We start from the raw sequence: 23097 nt of genomic DNA, 5'->3' as shown, positions 1-23097 counted from the left end.
TATCTGCGACATGTTAAGGGACTTTCTTTCTGAGTCACATGTATTTGAATCCAAAGTGTGGAACCACTAAAATATCCAAATTACTTTTCCTGGCATGTCTTGGTGATATTAAATCTTGGTTGGCCTTGAACTTTTTAAATTGTAATGAAAACAAAACAGAGGTGATTGTGTTTGGACCCAGTGGCTCCTGTGAGTCCTCCTCTGTTGACCTTGGACCTTTGGAGGTATATTTTAAACATGTTATTACGGACCTTGGTTTTAAGGTGGACAGTGATTTTAAATTGGACAGCCAAATCAGAGCCGTGGTTAAGTCCAGCTTTTATCATTTAAGGCGATTGGCATCAGTGAAATCTTTTCTTTCCAGGCAACATTTTGAAACAGTGATCCACGCTTTTATCTCGACTCGACTGGATTACTGTAATGCACTTTATCTGGGAGTCAGTCAGTCGCTGCTCTCACGTCTGCAGCTGGTTCATAATGCAGCTGCAAGACTTTTGACAGGAACTCGGAAGAGGGAGCATGTGACCCCTGTCCTGGCTTCACTTCACTGGCTGCCTGTATATTTTAGGATTCATTTTAAAATTCTTTTGTTTGTTTTTAAATCACTGCATAATCTTGCCCCGGCTTACCTCTCTGAGCTTCTTCACCCCTACGTACCCTATCGGTCACTCAGGTCAGCAGATCAGCTGCTCTTGGAGGTACCAAGATCCAGGAGGAAGCTCAGAGGGGACAGGGCTTTCTCTGTCATAGGTCCTAAGTTATGGAATGACTTGCCTTTGCAGGTCAGAGAGGCCCCTTCACTGTCCACTTTTAAAGTTCGTCTTAAAACCCATTTATTTTACTTGGCTTTTAACTCCTGTGGGATCTAGTTTTAGAGTGTATGTTTTTGTTTTTAAACTGTAAGAGTTTTTTATTTTTTTTTATTATGTTGTGTTTTAATGTACAGCACTTTGTATCAGCTGTGGTTGTTTTAAAGTGCTTTATAAATAAAGTTGGTATGGTATGGTATGGTATGGTATGGTATGGTATGGTATGGTATGGTATGGTATGGAATGTATAATTGTGTTAATTTTAGTATTTAATTTAGGGTTCATCTGCCCAAAGCTCCTTCTTCCACATGGTTGCTGTGTTCTCTATGTGATGCGTTTTGCTAATTACAAACAGGTTTTCTTTTGGTTGTTTTAGCAATATTGGGTCTTTTTGCAGGCCTTCTGTAATTGCTGGATTTGTGGACTGCATGACTAAAGACCAACACAAACTTCACAAGAAAAACATTTGTGTTCATTCTCCTCATTCTCCCAGAGCAACAACGAACAAAACATCATTCTGAAGATGTTATTTTCAGAATGATGGCCAGAAAATGAGTGAAAAAGAAAACAGATCTGAGGGAAGGCTTGTCTTCAGATGTACTGAAGTGCTGCTCTCTGTTGGGTGACAATCAGCCTGTACTTTCCAAACGCCCTCAAAGTATCACATGAATATCGAAAGGAGAAAAGACAATTTAGAAAGTGTGATTTACATGACTAATGCAAGAAGAATTACTAAGAGGGAACGATTTGTTAAGATGTTTCAATAATCACGCAAAGTAATCAAACTTCAAGAGTGCAATCAGTCTGAGAGACATTTAAGAAGAAGGACATCTTCTCCATGGAGGTCAAATTGTACAAAGGGCCAGCTGGTTTCTCCAGAGGCTGCCATTTGTGACTATAGAGTTTGATTCAGAATATGTTGACGATTGATGTATTGACCATATCTGTATTAACAAGAAGGACCAGATGGTGCATTCATTACATGTCCATTTTACTTCTGAGCCCAGTAAAACCTAAATAGTTTGAATGTAATTGTCATAGAGGATGCCTGATTTATTTTTCAGCTGAAACCAGTGATGCTTTGAGACAGAGCTCAGTAAAATTCAGAGCACACAGCCCCCTCCCGCAGTGTAAGGGCTCCTTCATATGCAAATTACCGCTCAGGCTCTTTGTTTGGGCCTATCGAGAGGTCCTCATGTTGGGGACCCGATCACCTCTGTGCTGATACACTTTGCTGCGGTGTGCCTCTGTTTCAGAGGAGATAAGAAAACAGCTATTTATTAGACGTTTTGGAGAGAAGTGGAACAATGAAGAGAAACCCTTTTTTTTGTGTGAAATCTCTTCTCCCCAGATTCTCCTGAATCTTTGTGAGGGTCATTGCTGCCCCTTCACTGTTACATCATCTTTTCAACGTGCAGATACTGTACAGAGCTTAACCCAGCTAATGATGTCATCCGACAGACATGCTATTGAAATTCCAACCATGAATTGGTTCAAATGCATGAAACAAGAATAGAATTACAGGAGATGGGAATAAAATATTCAAAAATTACAAGATTAAAAAGGATTTTATTGGAGCAAAAAAAAAGTTGTGACTGCAGTTAGACTTAGGCTGCAGTTGAAGGCTTCAGACTAAAAAAACTGTAGTGCAAAAAAGCTTGTAATGCTTATATACAATATATATATATATATATATATATATATATATATATATATATATATATATATATATATATATATATATATGAACAACCAAATATTGATTTCTGAGCTCTTCCTGATTAAAGCATTGCCGTTTCTAAATGAATATAAACTTGTTTTCTTTGCATTATTTGAGGTCTGAAAGCTCCGCATCTTTTTCATTATTTTGACCATTTCTTATTTTCTTCAAATAAATACTAAATATTTGCGTGTAATTTCAGAGACATGTTGTCAGTAGTTCATAGAATAAAAGAACAATGTTCATTTTACTCAAACATATAGCTATAAAAAGTAAAATCAGAGAAACTGATCATACCAAGAGGTCTCTTAATTTTTTTCCTGAGCTGTATACGTCACATTTTATAATGTGATTTCATTTATAATCTCATAATTTTTATACTGCGTGTATAATTGGCTTGTTTAAAAGTTTTTTATGTAATTTTACCATGATCAAAATTTTGTTTGTGCCAATATTTCCTCTACATATTTTGTATTTTAAATCATGCAGGTGGGATTAACGTCCGGCTATGTGTCGTAAAAATGTCTTATTAGCAGAAGCATAAATCAGTGTAAAGCTTGACAACAAATAAGAAAACATGCAACTAATAACAGCTAAAGCACTATACAGAGAGCAGGACTAAGAGTCACTTACCACCTATTAGAAGCAGCGAAGAAGCAAAAACTATCCAAGTAAGAATGTCAAAACTACCACAGCGAGTAAAAGGCATTTTCATTACGATGAACCATCCTGTTCGTGGTGTAGAAGTCCAGTCATGAGTGGATCCGTCTCCGTGTCTCTGTCTGCAGCTGCTCCGCCGCGGTTGTCAGCGCCAGACCCACTTGACGCGCACTTCTGCGCCCTTCGAGTTGGAGCACCATCCGCAACAGCCTCCATCAGAGAAAACAATTAAAGACTGAAGCGTGGCGCTCAGAGAAGCACGCGCCAACGTGCACGTGCATGCACAAACACAGAGTAGCCATGGAGACGAGCCACGTGGAAGGAATTTTTATTAATCAGGTGATGAGAACTATGGAGGACCAAAACTGACATAATAAATAAAAGAATAAATATATATCCAACATAATAATAAATGAAAGAATCAATACAAAAATAAAAGTATATATATATATATATATATATATATATATATATATATATATATATATATATATATATATATATATATATATATATATATCTCAGAAACCAAAACAGCAAAAACAGCAAACAGACGTAGCTAACTGATGAAGCGCGCAAATGGACGTGCCAGCAAAGATATTTGAACAGATATCTGGATCAAAACATGAACTTACATTTGTAATAAGTTATAATAAGCTTCTATTGCAATTCAGAAAATTGCATAAAAATAAGAGGATTTTATAGATTTCAAATTGTAGTTTTCTTAATATCTTTGCCCGGTGGATGTAGAAAATGGGCCATGATGGTGGGATACACATTGACTCCCATGTTGTAGTTTGATGCAATAATGTCTGGCAGGAAAACGTCTTTCTGGAGTTCCTCCAGTTTTTCTCTGCACTTCTCACCACTTAACTACTGAATTGTGCTACTTCAACCATTCAGCTTTTACCATATTCTGCTCATTACAGCTATGTCTTTTGGTGTTGACATCTTCTACACTATATAAAACATTCATCTTTTTGTAATCATCTTTGGCCCCATTGAAATGAATGGAACATCCCATAATTTCTGAAAAATCTGCTGAAAACTTTGAGGTGTTTCAGTTAAGTGCTTCCACATACTTCCTGCTAGAAACACCATTCAAAATTTGAAAAGTAGTCATATCCTTCAACTACTTCTGTTTATTACAGCTTCCCCATATCGTTTAAAATTTTCTCTCTTTAAATTTTTGCCTGAAGAGCAAACTGGTCCACTAGCTGTGAGGGTTCTGAAGCAAACCCTAATTCCAACTATCCTTCCAACCCTAATTACATCCCTTCTTCCAACTTTTTTTTCCAATCCTATTCCCAACCCTTATTCCACCCTTTTCCCAATGATTACTACTTGCAGCCTACATTTCAAACCACTGAAAAGATCAACCACAACACTGCTGTGACCAATCACAGTGATGCTGACCACCTGGAGGTTTTCTTTAGGAATTGGTGTGTTACAGTCAAGGTCAAGTTATATTTTCTTAATTACAAAAGGAAAATTATTGTTACGTTTATATGTTTCTTCACAAGACGTACAATAATGAAGAGTCAATTTATAGACTTAGAAATATTTAATTGTCAAAAGTTAACACCATCAGATATTCATTTTTTTGTGTTATGACATACAATTTTCTTTCAAACCACATTTAAAAACTTTTTTTAAGTATTTTAAATATAACATATTAAGTAAACATTAAAATATATAGTTGCTACACTACATAAATAATTGAAGGACATCGAAGCTGTTCAAGATTACAGCCACATTGGGCTAGCGTATTTTACAGAATCACCTTGATCTGAAATATTAGAGATTATTAGTGAACTTCATTTGGTGTAATTTTAGTTAATTTGTGTATGAAATCCAGCTGTGATTCAAATGGGTCATCCTTAGTGCACAAAGGAAGCATTTAGAAAGTATCACTGAGAGATAAATGTTACTTACCGCTGCTGTAAAGAAGTTATGAAAGTTTATATTTGCATTTTTAACAGACCCCTCTAAATAGGCCTCAACTCTTGTTCAAGGCTGTCAAATCATAAAGGTTTATTGCTCCAAATCTTCAGCCATGCTGTAGACAGAAGACAAATATCACACAAAATGTAATTTTCAATGGGAAACTTTAAGTGAAAAGAAGGTGTATGTCTAATTTCTTTCAGCCAAAATGTCTGATATTTAATATGAGAGCAGGAGAGAAAGATGAGTGTAGAAGAAATCCCATAAACCAGTAAATCAAACCCGGATATTCCTAATGCTCAGATTCCTGCTTGCATCACCATCTTTCACACGGTGGGATCAAAAGATTGCTTTTAGGTAAATATTTACATACGTTTTTTGCATCTTTTTCAGACAACAGAAAGTAACTTTTAAGCAGATCGAGGGCTCAGGCTAGCTCATGTTTAGCTACTTGTTAAAAAAAAAGAATTGAAACGCCATGTTTCAGTTTTTGTTTTAAAAGATTTGGTAACACTACACACTGCAGCTCTTTCTGTACTCAAACTCAGGAGTTAGTCTTGGGAACTTTCCAACAAACATACCTGGGTACTTACTGGAACCTTCTTGAAGTTTTTCAGTTACTTTCACATAAACGTTTTGGGGGCTTACAAGCTTATTTGCAGGAAAGTTTCCCATAACTTACCAGGTACTTACTGGGTGATTTCCAGAACTACCCGTTACTTTCCCAGAATCTATCAGGTCCTTTCTTTAACTTCACCATTCAGGATCCTACTAGATCTCTTTTGACAATTTTTTTGGAACGTGCTGGTTACTTTGTGGGGCTTTGCAGTTTGCTTTCCCAGGACATGCTACCTATGTTCCTGGAACTTAGTGGTAAGTTTTCAGAATGTACAAGGTGTTTTCCTGGAAGTTTCCTAAAGTTAAACTGACCAGGCACTGTTCCAAATCCTTTAAGAAATGTCCGGATTACTTTCCCAGAACCGAGAAAGTACTCTTATGAGAATAATTAGTAAATAGTAGGTTGCAGAAAAGGACCTAATAAGTAGAATCACCTTCCTGAATATTTCAGGAGAGTAACTTCTCACTTTTCCACTTCCACTTATAGGATCTGGGATAGTAACCAGTAAGTTCCAAAAAAAGGCTTTATTTTCCAGGAAACTAACCTGTAAGTACCAACAAAGTAGCCCTTTTGTACAGGTTGCATAACGTAGTGCCATCAAAAGTTTTTCATGTCTATCTACATGTATAGAATCATTACATCTTACAGGTTGCCAACAACATGTCCCAGATATCCTGTCCACCATAAAAACTGCTGAAAGGAGACGGCTGGAGATGAAAAGCTATGATGTTGACTGAAGACCTTGCATAGAGGATTCAAATCCAGGTGTCCTCTGCTGCACACTGCCACACCTCTTGCATAAATCCACAAACTTTTCTGTTTGTCAGCTACTTTAAAAAGGTAAACGTTTCAGTCTGTTTTTAACTTATCCATACATCTCATCACAGTAACGTTTGGAAGAAGATACATAGCACAAGAAAGTCGTACATGGATCTAGTTGCTCCTCAGGGGAAAGCGATCCGTTAACAGTCAGCAGGCGTACCCTTCCACTAGATTCATGTTTGGACATTTAGAGGATCAGTTCGTTTATGAAAATAAGGAGGAACTTATTTTTCATCTCCAGCTTCCTCAGTTATTTCCATTACAGCCCAGATTGACTCTAAATGTGTTGCCTCCACAAACTCACTGGTATCTGCAGTGGAAGCCAAAATCTACAATAGTGGTTGTGTCTTTTCGGTGGCGCTGGTGTGTAGAGGTGGTCACACCTCGGTGCTGATGGCTCGGGTGTTGGTGTAGAAATCAGGAGGGCGACCGCGTTGGCTGTCCCTCAGCAGGGAGCCTCGGACAGCGGGCAGCGGCATCGCCAGCGCCTGGTTCTCATAGTGTGTCGGCATGTAGGTGACGCGCTCACCGCCGTTGCGTATCTCGTCAGTGGTACGGATGTAGAAGGGCGAGTCGTAGGGGGAGCAGGTGGGACAGTAGCGGTGTTGCCCCACGGTAGGTTTAGTGGGGTTAAAGGATTTGGCCGGCTCTGGTGGCGACAGCGACAGAGGGGTGATGATTGGTCCGTCCAGGCCAGTGATGCTGCAGGCGTTGCAAGCAAAGTGTTGCTGAGAGAGGGAGCCGCTGTCAGACCCATTCTTCTTACAGCAGTAGTACTATAAACAAAGAAGTTTGAGAGAATACAAACATAAATCAGCAATGAACTTTGGTGATTAAATGTGATCTATTACGGTTCCTGAACAGGTTAGGATAGGTCTATGGTCTAAACAAAGCATGTTAATTGTATTTTGTGTTTTACAAACTTATTTTTAGATAATGACATTCTAATCTGCTCAGTTCTGTCTATTTTGAACTCCTTTCAGAATGAGCTGTTTTAGCGATTCTTGCCACTTTAAATCCAAATAAGTTGCTGCTGGCCTCCCTCCCAACTCAATATCTCCATTTCCATGTGAAAATGCCTGCAAACAGTTGTGCAATTATACAACCACACATCTCTGAAAAGCATAAGTAGAGCCTCCTGCACAGTCCAGCAGCCATTGAAAGATCACTGAGATCAATTTGACATTTTTATTTTTTGCACTTCAGAAACAAGAGTATGTTTTAACACATTTCTGTGCTAAATATAAGCTTAATTACTAAATTAGATTAATCATCACAATGAGTCTCTTTAGTCAGATCAAAAGTACCTTCTGAAAATAACCTTTAGGCAGGCATTAAAGACATGGTGATATAGCATAAATAAAGACCTGAACACATCAGTATGTGTATAGTTAATCTATAAAATTAAACATAAATGATAATAAATGCACTTTCCAGTAATAAAAACAATATTGACGATGACTTTAGATAAAATGAGTGACTAAAGTCTAAATAAGAAATTACTTTCTAGTTTTTTATTGTTTTAACCCGTATTTGGGATTTGTTTTGACCTGAAAGTGGCTCTTCCCTCTATGAAAACGCTGTGGTGCCACACCTTTACTGTGTGAAACCCATCCGGGACGTCATACCTGGAGTCTACAGTAGCAGAGCACGGCTATGATACACAGAAGTATCACTGTGGCCAGTATTCCTCCAGTTATGACAACAGTTCCAGCTGTCATCCGACCAGCTCTCCATCAAACTCTGGACACAGAAACGGAAATCATCAGGACGTTTACACACCTAGGAATTAAATTAATTATGTGCGGTGCAGTGCAGGGATTTACATACACACAGAGGAACAAATGTCTAAATGAATTAATATAATAGTTCATCAGTTTTTTGGTTGAGGCATTCCATGTTTAGATAATTATTCCCTCTGGTTTTGAATGTTGTGCAGCTGGAAGGATTTTTTCTTATACCTTATTTTTGGATTTCTGAACTATGCGAGATACTACGTGATACTATGTGAGATGTTCACATTTTAAATTATCGTATAGTTGGCTTTGCTTTCTTTAAACACATAAAAAAAATAATCAAGGTTGCACTTATTCAACAGAAATTGAGCTGATGGAAACAAGCTTTTTTAAAATATATTGTTATATGTTCAGAGATCGAGGTCTAAAATTTCAAGTCGAAATTCACAGATTGAAGAAGTCTTTATTTTTCTGGGTTTACAAAATTACTGCGTACGGAATTACTTTATTTCAAATACCTGATTCACTGTGACTGGATTCTAAATTTAACAGCAATAGTAATTTTTCTTAATGTTTAAAATGTGTTCATTTTAAACATTAAGAGAAATTGTCTTGTTGTGCAGACCTAGTTGCTACTAAGTAATACTCACGTTCAGCAAAGTAGCTTAACACCTGAAAGCAGACAAACAACATCATGTAAAATGAGTGGCACAAACAGTTTGTTGTATTGTTAGTAGGTAAGACATACTTACATCAGGGGAGTGTTTGGAAGTTATTTGGTTTGAACTTCAGTCAAAGGAAATTCTCTATGAACATTTCTAAAAAGAGGGAAGAAAAAAAATCAGCATCAGAGAAATTGAACTGAAGCTACACCGACTGTCTTTCTCCACAAGGTGGCACTAAGAGAACAGAAAAATATCTCAAACCAGATAAAGCATGGTTTAATTTGACACTCCTATAACAAAAAGAGGGAGCATTAAAATAAAAACATTTGCAGAACAAATATCAGAAAAATCCATACAGCTCGTCTGCGTCTCTCTCTTTCTTGGGCACGAAAACACTCAGAGACGCACATGGATCACCAGAGGACAGCGGCAGTAAAAGTGATTTAGGAGCGAAGGCTGCAGCTGATTGGAGTTGGTCTGCAGTCTGAGGCTTGTCCAGGTGAAGTGAAATCTATTACTGCTGATAAAAACATGTCCAACCAGCCCAGATTGGTGTGCAGGCAGAGCCTGTAATTTGAAGCAATGAGAGAAAGAAGCACCGTAATGGAAAAAAAAGACTAAATGGACAAGTCCGCCTAAAGTCTGAGGACTGTAATTATAGCAGTAATTAAGACAGCTCACCAGCAGAACGCAGAAAGTCTCTCACTGAGAGAGAAAACCTTGTGGCATCATATTCAAAAAGACTTCAGGATCAGCAAGGCATCAAGCAAAGGCTGTGAATGTACATTTATTGGTTTTCTATTTTTAATAAATCGCAAAAAGCTTTTTTCACGTTGTCATAATGGAGTATTTGTGTTTAGAATTTCGGAGAAAGCAATTCACTTAATAAAATGTTAAATAAGGCTGTAACATAACCATGTGGAAAAAGCGAAGGAATGTGAATACCTTCCAGATGTATGTGTCTGTTTGTAGATTATTTTCTTTGCTATCACTTCTGTTTACTGCAAATTACATAAATGACAACACCGCAAAATATCCAATCTACCCTTTTTAAGTTTGCAGTTTTTGGTTTGCAGCATTCAAATTTTTGAATGTTTCCAACTGTTTGCAGCTTTTATTGCTCCTGGAATGTTTTAGTTTGTCCAACTCAGCGACGATGCAGCACATTTCCCTTCCAGAGTCAACAATAGGAGCATCTACAAACCTACCGGGAAGGACACCATGTTTATTTATCTTAGAGATGATGCAGCGTGGCAACCTGTCCTATTCCTCCATGTCACCATGACGTTACTCCAGCTCATGCAATTCAAATTCAAAAATATCTTATTGATCCCAAGGGGAAATGAAATGTTACATTATCCATGGTTCTTCAAAGATGACCTCAGTCTGAACCATTTTCTACAATTAAAGCCAGCAGAGTGACTCGGAACAGGAAATGAATCACTGATTTCATCGCATCATCCTTCACTCACGTAGACACAAAGCTGTACACACATTAGTTTTCATCCTTGCTTCCATGCTTGTGTGGCGCTCCGCAAGCAAACCTGCTGGTTAGATAAATCTGAGTTTACTTCACTTGACAACCTATCTGCATCAGCACACACAGTACAAATGCACAAGAGCTACAGCAAGCAGACGCAAAGCTGGATTATTTACTGCAGAGTGGCCTCCATACCTCTGATAAGCCTCCAAAACACACTGAATCCCAAAATGGACAAGCTTCACCAAATAAATGTGCCTTCTGTAAAATACAGCCACTAGAATTGTAAGTATACTTTTCTATTCCTTCTGTAATTGCAATGTCAAATTAATTGAACCTCATTTCAGCTAAACCTCTTTGTTTGCAAAGTAGTACATATATGACCCACATATAAAACATGCACTTCATCTGCAGCAGTTAGAAATACCCTGTAAGACTCGCTGTATCTCTATCCAGTCGTAAAAACTGGAATATTTTATTGAACGTAGTTAAAAAGAAACCGTGTTTCCATTAAATGGGTAAGAAATGTGTTTCTAAATGCCACTCTGTTACAAATGGGAGTCGCACTTCGCTCTCGGCTCAGCACATTCAACACTAGATTGGATTTAGACAAGTCATTATTTTTCTTAAAACATGCAACTGCACCGTTTCAGCTGGAGGCAACAGTTTTCCAAGCTGACATTCATCCGTCATAATGACGGAGCTGGAGGTCTGGAGAAGTATAAGAAATGATGGTGGCTGAAGGTCAGAGTTATACAAGGACCTTCATACTTACACTGTGTGCACAGTTAATAAGCAAGTGAGTATAATCATTTCTGGCCATATTTTCTAAGTCTAAGATGAAGACATTTGAATTATCAATGGACTTAATCACAGCTGATGTTTCTGTGTAAAGAGGGAGGGTGTGGCCTAAGGAAGTTAAATACCAGAGTGTGTTATGGAGCTTTTTTTCTAGACAAAATGGCCCAAAAGAGAGATTTAACTCTGAAAAGTGACAAAGTACCAAAAGCTTCTCAGGGGGATGCAGCACACTTGAAATTGCTAAGATATCGGAGTGTGACCAGGAAACGATCAAACATTTTGTGGCAAAGAGTCAACAAGAAACATGCTGAGAAAAAAAACATACATATTGACTTCCAAGGATTTGAGAAGAATCATGTATGAAGATGCCAAGATCCCATTAATGTCCAGTTCTGTCATATTCCATAACTGAAAACTTCTTGGAGTGCCTAGAAGTAAAAAAAATGTTCAAACGTCAAAAACACTTTTTTTTTTTTTTTTTTAAAGACCTCGAAAATGTGAACGAACCCAGTGCCAGTGAGTGATATTAAATGCAAAACAAAATGTCAATAACATACAATAAAACATATTTGGATCATTTGCTTCACTAACCCAGCTCTGAACAGTTGAAGATTATGGAATTATTAAAAACTTTATCTTGACTTTTTTTTGCCGCAAAACAATAACAATAAGTAAAGTCCTGTGCTGCTGTCCTCAAAATTTAATTTAAGCACCAAGTGAATTAATTTTGTCTTAACATATAATGCATGTTTTAATAAGCCTCTGTAGTAGTCATTACTCGTCCTCCATTTTGCAGCTATTTGCAGCAGCAACAGCCCAGCAGACTGAGATTGATGACAGAACATTTTGGTTCAATTACTTGATTTTGCTCAGGGTCATTCAGGTCAGAAAACACGGACTGCTCTCCAGCGTGATCCTGTTGGCCTGCTGAGGCCAGATGATCAATACAGGCACTGAGATGAGTTAGTTTTTTGTGGATATGAGGAGAAATAGGATGAGAAGGAGTGGGAAGAAAGTTCAGGTCCTTTTCTCACTGCAGCCTGCAGCTTTCTGTGCAGCTGTAAATCCTGATGGCAGATTTATAACTGAAGATCATTATGTCCTCTTCAGGCTACTGTACTGTCTTCAAGCCTGCCAGTTCCTGATTCAGCCCTTTCACACACTCATTTTCAGTCAAATTGTGGCTGTGACCTTTACTCACACAGAAATTCACAATGTCTTAAGTCATCAAAGTCAATTTTATTTATTTTAACCCAGAAAAACACACTGTATACCATCGCCAACACATATATTACTTGGTTGTTTTTTGATTTTTTTCAAAACAGAACAACTTACCGAATAACTACTATTTGTTTCCTCAGTGCAAAACTGATAATCATAATAATGAACTCAACGAATAAGTAATGTTACATATTTTCGGTTTTTGCCCTATTCAGCATCTTATTCACAAAGCAAATAGCGCTAATAGGCTCATCCAAACCCACACGTAAAGTACAGGAGGTAAACAACTTATACGCTCGTTTTGCATCAGATCACAGCCCCTTACAATCTAAACCTTTTTCACATCCTGCCAAAATATAATCCCAAATGTTTGACTTTCTGCAGGCCTGAGAGGTTTGATAAAGAACTTTAAAGAACAAACAAAACCTAAGAAAACACTAGACAGTTCAGGAACAAAGACGTGTCAGGATCAGGTTTACGTCAGACCTGGAAATGAGGTGAAGCTCATCTTTTCTTTTCTGTCTGGTACACGAACATGGAGGGAGTCAAATATTTAATCAGAAGCACGAACAATGCGCTTGTTGAGATCATTTCTTCCCCCTCACAAGCAAACTGCTGCATCCGGCCTAGTGGGAACACTTCTAACCGCGATACAGACTCACTCGGACTTCGAGCTGAATTGATTCTCCGTCTAATTTATGTCCGGTTCAGACAGATTCCTTGTAAAGGACTTGAGCAGGAAAAGCACCTGACGTCAAACACGCAGGCCGCTTTGCATTCCCGTTTTACGAGGTTTACAGGATTACATTATGGCTGCTGAGCTCCTCCTCTGCCGCCCCGCGATGTGCCAGCTTCTCCCCGCGTTTGGCAGACGTGCTGCATCGCTGCGAGCAAATCCAGCAGCGCAGGGCAGAGGACAGGCAGGGAAGCTGTAATTACTCCACTCTTATTTTGCTGGTCAGCATGACAGGCTCATAAAACAAATTGAAAGTGTGGAGCTTTCATCTTTGAATGAACATTGTGCCACAAATAGCACCTACGCTAATATTCACATCAAGCTTCTTAAATGACTAAAGTAAGAAAGCGGAGGGAAGGATGATGAGGAAAGCAGAGCTGGTTTCTTAAGCGTCGGTGTTTCCATTAGAGTTAAATCATTGTCTTCAGAAGGAGCCTCAACATTAAGCAGAGCAAATTACATTAGAGACACAGTACATTCATAATGTATAAGAGCCACAACCCTACGGGTGACGCTGCTCATCTTCCAAGGGATGAGAACCAACGTATGCTTGAATATCTTCACTCTGATTTCACACATAAATAACAATCCATCTTTTGTCATCGCATGTTCACTGGATTTTACATCATTAAACGAATCTAGTCTTTCCTAAGTTTAAAATAAGTACACCTTGGCTGCTTTCGAAAGCAGCAGCTAGGTGCTCCCCATCTTAATGCACTGCTTGTCAGCACCTGTGAACGCCTCCATCAGAAACAGCAGTTTCAGACTTTGGTGGGGTGAAATACTGACGTATTGAACTGATTCTATACCTACAGAAGGACAAAATGAATACTGAGAATATTACATGTTAAGACTAAGTGATATGGCTGAAAAATGTACCACAATATGAACGTTTCATATCAGTCGACATCGATAAACATTGGCTATTTTTTTGTTTTAAACATCTGAAATATGTTTAAAAGTGATGACTTGACGTTTCCCATTTTATTCACGGTTTCTCCTCAACCTGTTGTACTTTCCCTCTCCACCCCATTGTTTTTATTTATGAGGTACGGTGGCGAAACCCAAAACTGCTGCAGCACAAGTTGCTCAACAGGTTGTTGCTAGGTAACCACAAGAAACTCAACAGGTTGTTGCTAGGTTACCAAAGAGTGAGTGAGTTAGTTGATTCCACCAACCTTGCTTAGAAGAAGCTGAGCGATTCAAGTCTTTCCTCTGCCTACATCCCCCAGAATGCAGTGCGGTTCTGGATCAGAGTTCAGTGAAAATACTGAATACTGTATTGGATGCGTTTATCCTGGCCCTATTAAATGCACATTATATTGTTTTTATGTGTACATTAACTTTAAGGAGTGACTAAAACCCTAATAAAAAAATTTTTGTGCCCTCCAGGTCATTCACAGAGTGAGTCTGAAACTTTGGGTCATTGTCCTGCTGAGGTCTAGATGCTCTGCAGTAGGTTTTTATCCAGGATGTTTATGCATTCCTGTATTCATATTTCCCTCTATCCTGACTAGTCTGCCAGTTCCTGCTGCTGCAAAACATCCACATAGCATGATGCTGCCACCACCACCCTTAACACAATCCTGTCTCAAAAGTCTACCGATAATCCTTTGATCTAATGCTTGGTGTTTGACCTCTGACCTGCTCTGCCACATGAAGGAGCTTATACAGCTGGACTCAGTTTAAGTTGTAGAAACAACTCCCAGGCTCAATTTGGAGCGGATATTTATGTAAATGTTGTTTCTTTGGTTTCTGTTTCTAGTAAATTTGCCAAAAACTCAAACTTTTTTCCACATTATCATAATTTAATATTTGGGTGTGGAATTTAAAACGATTTGGAGTAAGGCTCTAATGTAAGAAATTGTGGAAAAGTGAAGCACTGTGAATACTTTCTGAACTTATTTCTGTATTTTGTTTTTCCTCTTTGAGTTTCTAATTTTAAGTTCACAATAAAATCCCAGATTCCTTCAGCTGACCTCTTTCATTTTAGATCCAGCTTTGTGCAAAATCAACACAGACAACATATATGTGGAGACGGCCTTTTTTAAGTCAGACTATGCTTTATTAGCCCTCAGCCCTTAATGAGTTTTTCCCACAGCTGTCAATACAGACCACAGCCTCATGAAACATAAATAAAGATAAACTTCAGCATGTTGGCTAAAAGCTGACCTTCAGCTTACAGGACGGTAACTAAATCTGCTGCATCGTCCTGCCAGCAGCCGGGCAGACAGTCAGAAAACGCAACACTTCCAGGACAAACAGCTCCTCAGATCTCTGATCTGCCAGGTTGCAAAACCAGCTGAGGAAGCAGCTGTGTGGCGGTTCACTTATGAGAATTTTAAGAAATTTGAAAGAAAGCTCTGCTCTTTTTCTCCTATGTGAAAGCATTAACTTGTGCTTGATAAAAAAAAAAGAAGGTCCTGTTTTCTTATTCCTCCACATCCACCATAACTGTGCAGAAACACCCCAATCTACAGTCAATAGACAAGTGTTTTTGAAATATTTGGTCATGATTGCAGGTATTGTAGGAAATGCAAAATTTTCTCTAAAATGTTATAAAACATGCTATCTCTACTGAGAAATAAATTAGGACATCACTTATATTTACTTAAAACTGAGGAAAAAAAGAATACAACAGACAAAAGGTTGCCTAGCAATTTGATACAAAAGTTTGAAAGACAGTCCTCTGTGTGGAGCAGAAGTAGATGACATTCAAAATAACCACACACACCAAGCACGTTTACTCTGAAAGCAGACTGAAAGATGCTAAATGAAGTCTCCAAAAGTTCTAAAATGTCATCATGAGAACTGCAGCAGGTTCTGGCTCCTGATGACGTAATAGTGAATGTTTGATAATCAGAAAGAGACTGATCAAGGAAACTAACGCTCTCTGAGAAAAAAGTAAGGAGAGACAATAGAAAAAGATCAGGACTTGTGGAATAATCCTATTTGGACAGAAGGTTTCGTCCAATGTGGTGATGGATGTCTTTATGTGTCCCTGAACCTCCAGGGACCCATAAAGATGACTACAAAGACAGCCTTCTATCACCTGAAGAACATTTCCAGGATAAAAGGACGAAAATCCCTGCAAGATCAAGAGAACCTTATTTAGATCTTTATTTTTAGTTGCACTGATTACTACAAGTGTATGCATAAAAAAATCAATCAGACTGATACAAAATGCTGCTTCTCACTAAAACTAGAAAAATAGAGCACATCACCCCAGTTCTGAAATCCTTACAGTGGCTCCCTGCAGCTCAGAGAATAGACCTGAACATACTGCTGCCAATCTTGTTTTTTTTACAAATTACTGAATGGCTTAACATTCGATAATATTATCAACATGTCTGTCCATATCATCATTTCAATGTTGATAACAATGTTATCAATATTCAGTAATTGACCTAATAGGCCGGTTGTTGTATCAACCTTCCAGACCTCTCAGGTCTTGTGGTTCTGGTCTGCTCTGCATCCCCAGAATCAGAGCCAAACGTAGAGAAGCAGCATTCAGTTTTTATGCTGGAACAAGCTTCCAGAAAACTGAAAAACTGCTGAATATTTGCTTAGAGCTGCCTTTGAATAATGTTAACTGGAACGTCATCGATTTTATCTACATTCCAACTTTTCATTACTTTCCTTAAAACACTTTGAATTGCTGAGCAGCTGCTGGATTCAGAGAATTTGTCTTGCTTCCCAAAAGCGATTATCCAACTGAGCGTGAAGTCAGAGGGTTTTGTGTCATTTTAAAGTTTCCTCTCTCTGTGCGCGTGTTTGTCATTCTGATCATATCAGGAAATGTCCGTGTTTTTGATGAGTCACCACAGATACAGCAGCAGCAGCTAAGCTACGTTTGCAGATAACAGCGGTTCTCTTCCAGAGGCCTGAGGCTCTGCCAACAAGACTTCCTCTCTGTGGCCTCATCCTTACCGATGCGACTTCACTTCGCTTCACGGCCGTGTTCACGTCCACACGCTGCAGGCTGCATGAAGCCAGTCCTGCAAAGTGTGAACTAAACCTAAGACAGGGACTGAAAGGTAAAGGCTGCTTTTGTTTTTGAGTGACTCATTGTTAAATACTTTAGATTAGAGGTTTGTGAACAATATTGTTAAGAAGAAATGTTTCTTCCTCATCTCATTTGAAGAAGTAAATATTTATAACCGTGAAGGAGGGCAAGACACAAAAAAGCTGGCTGTTCAGACTGCTGTGTTGTTGAGAATAAGAGAGAAAGACAGGAATTAATACTTTTTAGAGTTTAGCAACAGGAGTGTTTCAGAAACCAGCTTTGATGCAGCATCTTAGATAAATACTAAGTTGGGTCAAACCTGGCAGGTAGAGCTGGAGGTTCTGATATGGACTTAAATCTGTCCAGATACACAAATACTGCTCTTGAAAAACATTCCCATTTATAATACGTCTATTTAGGACACCAGTCAGATAAAAAGTGTAATTTGTATCACTAAACTGCACACAGACACTGCATTTAATTTTTTTTTTTAATAAGTTGAAGAAAAAACAATGTTGCAGAAAAAGGACTGGATGACTGTTCAGTGGTCTGAAATAATCTTTTTACATGAAAGTACATTTAGCATTTGCACTTTCACTGTCAGAGATTATTTGTGGCAACATGTCATCTGCTAGTGTTGGTGTATTATATTTTAATAAGTCCAAAGTCAGGAAGATTTAGAGCTTAAAAGCTTCCTTCTGCTTATAGGCTTCATTGAGAGGCTGATTTCATTTTCAAACAAGACTTTCCTGCTGCCCACACTGACAAAAGTAGCAATAGCTACTTTTACTGACCAACTGAGATGGACTGGCTGTCAAACTGGACTAGCCCTAAGAAGAAACTATGAGGTTTAGTTCAAGAGGAAAATAAGAAACACCAGAATCAACAATCCTGACGAACTGAAGGCAACTAGAAGCAACCAACCTGGGCTTTCTCAGCTGAGCTACAGGCTGATCACCTCCATGAAATCCATGCAAAACAAGCCAAGAGCAAGAATACGGTACAGTATGGAAATATTTATCTTTTTTTTATTATTATTATTTATCATTTTCTTTCACTAGTCTTATGCAGTATTCCAATTTTCTGGCAAACAACATTAGAAAACTAAATTACATCAAATTTATATCAGGTAAAGAAATAATCATTAAAAAAATAATACAAATAATGCTTGAAATATATCACTCTGTAGTAAAGTGCAATGCAGGATTTCCAGATTTCTAACTGAATTGTTGATATTCAACATGTATTGAGATGCACTCCGTGCGTTAGATTATCGTTTTGAACTGAATTAGACTGAATTCTATTTAACTGGATATAAATCAGACCTGCATTCTAAAGTGAGATTAAATTTGCCTTATAAATTCACTGAAGTGGATCCAAATGGACGACTGTTTTTCTATCGTGACCCAGAAAACTGTAAAACAGTCTGATCTAGCTTTCTGCAGCTCTTTGTGGCGGTCCTGTCCTAAAATGTTTGCACTTTGGACACTGATTGGTCACAGCTCTGCTCACTTTTAGTGTGTGATTACAGTGCATTCAACTGGCAACTTTACGCCAAGAAATACCAATCCTGCAGCCACAAAACCCTCAAGGGATGATGCATTATTCAAACACAGCCCCTGAAACACTAAAACACTTTCGTCCTTGCTGGCTGGTTCTGGACTCTGCACACATGCACAAACATACAAACATATAAACACTGCACAACTATAACACACTCTTCCATGCATGTTGTTCCAGCAGAAGTGCTTTACAACCAAACCAGACGGAGTACTCTATCCCGCCTGCGGGTCAGATGGAGACCAAATCTGACAGCTAACTAGCTTTAATGCTTTAAAGCAAAAATAGCTTTAATGATAAAAAAAAAAAAAAAAAAAAATCACTAATTTAAATTCTTCTCACGGAGTACGTTTTACACTGAAATTATGTCGAGAGACTGTTTCAGCGGGGTAAGATCTTTATTAATTAAAGAAAACCAAATGTCACAGTCAAGCCCTCAGATGTTCTTCATGTCTGGACGTGACGCAAGAATGTGGCTCCTGTTCTTTTAACCACATATACGCAACCCTGGTAGGAATCATTCCAACCAGCCGGCTCGGTTCTTTAATATTACAGCTTACCATCGATTTTTCAGCTACACAGCGTGACTAAGATACAAGGAATGTTATAAGAGAAAGATTAGGGTTCAACAAAAGTTGAATTGTAATAAATCCTCACTACTAATTATTAGAGATGAACTGGTTCATTATTAAAATCTTTATCGGTCCCAGTACTGAAAGAAATTCTAGATCGGGTAACGTGACATTGTGTCCTATTAATAATTTTTACATTTTTGACCAAGGTAGTCAACCTATTATTTTTGTCAGTTTCATTTCCTTTGTTCTTTACTTTTTATTGGCTGTTTCTCCAAATTGCATTGACTGAACAACTTTAAGTTGTTTTGTTTTTACTTGTTTGACCAAGCTTATGAAGCTGAAACGGAGAAGAGTTATAAAATAAATATGTAATTCAGTATATTTATGTCGATATTTTAAAAAAGAAACATGTTAAGTCAGTTCAGCACTGTTGTTCTGATCGGATCAGGATCAGCACCATTTGTGTATATCAAAAACTAGTTCAATACATTTAATTGGATTTAATTTTCCTGACATCCAGGCAGAGTTCTTGCAAATAGCTCAGACTATTTATATACAAATAAATGCCACTCAAGGGAGACACGATCAAAAACAAAAAAAAAAGTAATTATTCGAGTTTTGAAGGGTTGGTTTACATGTATTGATGTCTCAGAAACACATATAAATAATAACAGTAATAATTAGTTATAGTAATAATAATAAATATTGAAAGTGAAGAGTGGCCTATTGTTTATCAAGTGACAATGTAAATAAAAACTGTTTACTTTCACAGCAGCGACTCCTTTTATTATAAAGCATCTACAGAACATGGGAGATCAGTGTATTACTTCATATCAGGAGTACATTCGATTTTAAAAAGCTTTCATTTGTTCAATCAAGCTGAAATTTTGCAAGAGCTTAAAATCACACGTCTGTTTACTACAAACAGCCACCATGTCAGAGGTTTTAAGGTTATGCAGGTAAATTAAATCTGATCTTCAGGCAGCAGGAGGCTATATTTTTGTCAGCTTTGAGCTGTTGGCTCATTATTCAACTTGTATTAGATATATTTTGTCTGTTGCTGCTCTGTTGGCAGTGTCAGCCCTGACTACAGACTCCTCTGGGAAATCAGCCCACTTCCTGTTGCATCGGAGGCAGAGGAGGAGCAGCGAGTGGAGGGAGAAATCGGGAGGATACAAAGAGGCTGCTCTACAGTTATTTAGTCAAGCTGCACTTTTCATCCTTCCTGTGTGAGAAATGGGGTCAATGTAGCGCATACAGCCCCGCATCTGCTGCTGAGTGGTGATGTGAAAGCGCAATGGCTTCTCCTTACTGTATTTTATAGCTGCTCTTTGCATGCAATGTACAGAAAAGCCAAACTGGAAGCATTGTTTTCTTTGTTTATTCTGAGAATGTAGTTTTAAGGGATGAAAGCTAAAAAAAGAAATAGCAGGACAAATGCAAAAGCTCTTTACTGTACATTTAACTGCTCTAGAAAGAGGTGCAGGAACAGCATCATGCTGCACATGTGTAGAAAACAGAAGCAAAAGACATCTGGTTCCATCTTTACCAATTTATTTGCAGGATTAAATTTTCCTGAAGTGTCATATTAGAATGAAAATGTAGTGTTGTTCAAGTAGCTTTCAATAATCAAACTTTGATTTTGACCTCCTAATGAAATGCTAGATTTACTTTTATCTGAGAATACAACTTTGGACTGGTGGGCAACAGTTCAGTCCTTTTCCTCCTTCGCCTGTGGAAAGACGTTCGGATGTTCCCTCTGCTAAACTCAAAGAGGTCATCAGTTGTAGTCTAAGTCTTCAACATGTCAGTCCCTCCTTCCAGTTTTTCGCTATTCTGCGAACACTGAAATATATGCGAAATCAACAGATCTCTGGCAATTTTCATGCTAATGAAAATTATGAGTTTACTGAAAATTTTCTGCAAAATATAGTCAAAACCGCTGGGTTTATGTGACAGCTAACTCCCACCTGCAGGTGGCAGTATTTCGTACTTTCACTACACTACAGCTTTAGCCTCAAGTTATAGACATGATCAATGTGGTATCAAAACTTGAGCTATTTAAGTTCTTTAAAGATTAAAAATATTTGTGTCCAGTGAGACTGTTTTTTTTTTCTATGTAGATTTCGGAAGGGGTTTAATGAGGAAAATATCAACATTTCTTGCAAATATTTCCACAAAATGAAAGATTTTTATTGAAAAAAAAAAATAATCGCAAAAATAATCAAGAAATCCTGAAGGAACTGACATGTAAGTGTGAGTGCCTTCTTCTACCTCAGTTTTTCCTTCCACTTAACTTTTTCTTATTATCCTCGAAAACATAACTTGGTAAACAGCCAGCTTCTGTTTTCAGAGGTTGAATCTTGGACTGTCAAAAAAAAATCTTTAAACAAATTCCTTCTTTTGAATTGAAATACTGAAAGAAACTGTTTAAAGATCATACAAACCTGTGATTTGTGCCTTTCAAACCTCAACATGGTTTAATTTCTGGACTAATTTATGTGGCTTTATTAAACTTTTCAACACTTCTTTACCCAAAAGCTGACTGCCTTAAGCTTCAGTCTTTGCCTTACATCATCCTCTCTCGGTCTGTTTTTAATGACATGTCAGAAGAAGATCACAGCAGCTGCAAAATGGCAAACAACCAAGACTCGGTCCTTAAGCTTCTTTAATCACTTCATTTACAATAACAGCTGGAAGTTAAACATTTTCACATTGAAAGTAAGCATGGACTAGCTGTGACTGCATTATGTATCATTTAACAAAGACTAATGAAATGAGCTGTCGGAACAACATTTAAAAAAAAATCTGATTATGCAGCTTTGTTTCTCCATAACAGCATACCTGGTTCAGTTAGATGCTCGGACAGCGCATCTCGAAGCGACCCAGTGGATCCAGACCGAGAAAAGCCGCCAGCATCCTTATCTCATCCGCAGAGGAGCGCTGGGCAGAGGAGGACTGCGGCGGAACTTCTCCAAGGATGAGCCGGAGTCCGGCGCGCACTCCGCCGCTGCGAAATAAACACAAACCCCCTACAGTCCGAGGGACCAACACACAGTAGTTCAGGCTGACCAGCGAGGAGACATCCGGGACCGGAGGTGCACGACCAGACGGGTCAGAGGACGGAGACGCTCCGGGACAAGCGCCTTTTTACGCGCATGCAGCCTTTAAAGCTACGGGTTCACCTTCTGATCTTCACGGGAATCCAAAGATATAGATGTAAAGAAATAGACCCCCCCAAAAAAATAACAAATGCTGAAAACATTGAGATAAAATAAACATCCAACAAGTGATGGACTTGGAGGCAAAAGCAGAGAGCACTGGTGGGAGGACAGGGAGGAAGGGGAAGGAGGAGAAGAGCCGCCCCGCGTCACGGACCTTCTCTCTCTCTTGCAAAAAGAAGGAAAAAAAAAACGTGATCTCCTTTATTACACAAGCTGCACTGTAAGGATATCTGCAAAAATACAGCAGAAACAGTGGGACCATGACGAGGGAAATGACTTAATTTGACCTTTTCAGCTGAGCTGACCTTATTGTTGAGAAAATAAGAAAACTCTGTTTACCTCGGTCTCCAAAATGCTGCCTCACCCTGTATTACTGTAACTTAAAAAAATCTGAAACCCGCATAAAAAGACAAGTTTAAAGAATAAAGCAAAACCTCCCACTGTTCTTTAATGGTATTAGAACCCAAACAAGCGTCTCTTTATGAACATTTGTTCTCTGAAGTTAATTCCCCAGAAATT

The 23097-nt window shown here is 38.3% G+C and overlaps 2 protein-coding genes and 1 long non-coding RNA gene across 9 annotated transcripts in view; 1 reads left to right on the top strand and 2 right to left on the bottom strand.

Annotated features, from left to right (window-relative positions):
* Window positions 1-3437, bottom strand: part of crb1 (crumbs cell polarity complex component 1) — a 40195-nt gene extending 36758 nt beyond the window's left edge. For 4 of the 7 annotated variants that reach the window (XM_017304384.2, XM_081606161.1, XM_081606160.1 and 1 more), the window contains exon 1: window positions 3163-3437. In XM_017304384.2, coding sequence (XP_017159873.1) covers window positions 3163-3244 — 82 coding nt within the window. In that variant the 5' untranslated portion in view covers window positions 3245-3437. The remainder of the gene's footprint in view (window positions 1-3162) is intronic. The other 3 variants (XR_001776536.2, XR_533492.3, XM_008406562.3) reach the window with 1 other exon arrangement.
* Window positions 3438-4734: 1297 nt separating this feature from the next.
* fam163ab (family with sequence similarity 163 member Ab) lies at window positions 4735-22751 on the bottom strand. The gene is made up of 5 exons (XM_008406568.3): window positions 22199-22751; window positions 9063-9128; window positions 8961-8982; window positions 8203-8317; window positions 4735-7350 (listed from the first exon to the last, which is right to left on the bottom strand). Exons 4-5 carry the CDS (start codon window positions 8293-8295, stop codon window positions 6952-6954), a joined length of 492 nt encoding a protein of 163 aa, XP_008404790.1. The 5' UTR covers window positions 8296-8317; window positions 8961-8982; window positions 9063-9128; window positions 22199-22751; the 3' UTR covers window positions 4735-6951.
* LOC103463306 (uncharacterized) lies at window positions 15676-22589 on the top strand. The gene is made up of 4 exons (XR_001776578.2): window positions 15676-17250; window positions 17928-18219; window positions 20430-20583; window positions 22194-22589. It is a non-coding gene; the product is annotated as an uncharacterized LOC103463306 (long non-coding RNA).
* Window positions 22752-23097: the final 346 nt, after the last annotated feature.

The sequence above is a fragment of the Poecilia reticulata genome, chromosome 4, assembly GCF_904066995.2.
Source record: "Poecilia reticulata chromosome 4, P_reticulata-male-v2, whole genome shotgun sequence".
Classification (NCBI taxonomy): domain Eukaryota; kingdom Metazoa; phylum Chordata; class Actinopteri; order Cyprinodontiformes; family Poeciliidae; genus Poecilia; species Poecilia reticulata.
The sequence above is the reverse complement of the archived record's forward strand: the minus strand, read 5'-3'. Positions and strand labels throughout refer to the sequence as shown.

Excerpts from the sequence above, each read along its gene's own strand:
- fam163ab (XM_008406568.3), bottom strand. The coding sequence starts at position 8,295 with ATGACAGCTGGAACTGTTGTCATAACTGGAGGAATACTGGCCACAGTG. Across the intron at positions 7,351-8,202 it reads TCTGCTACTGTAGACTCCAG|TACTACTGCTGTAAGAAGAA; the intron begins GTATGACGTCCC and ends CTTTGTTTATAG.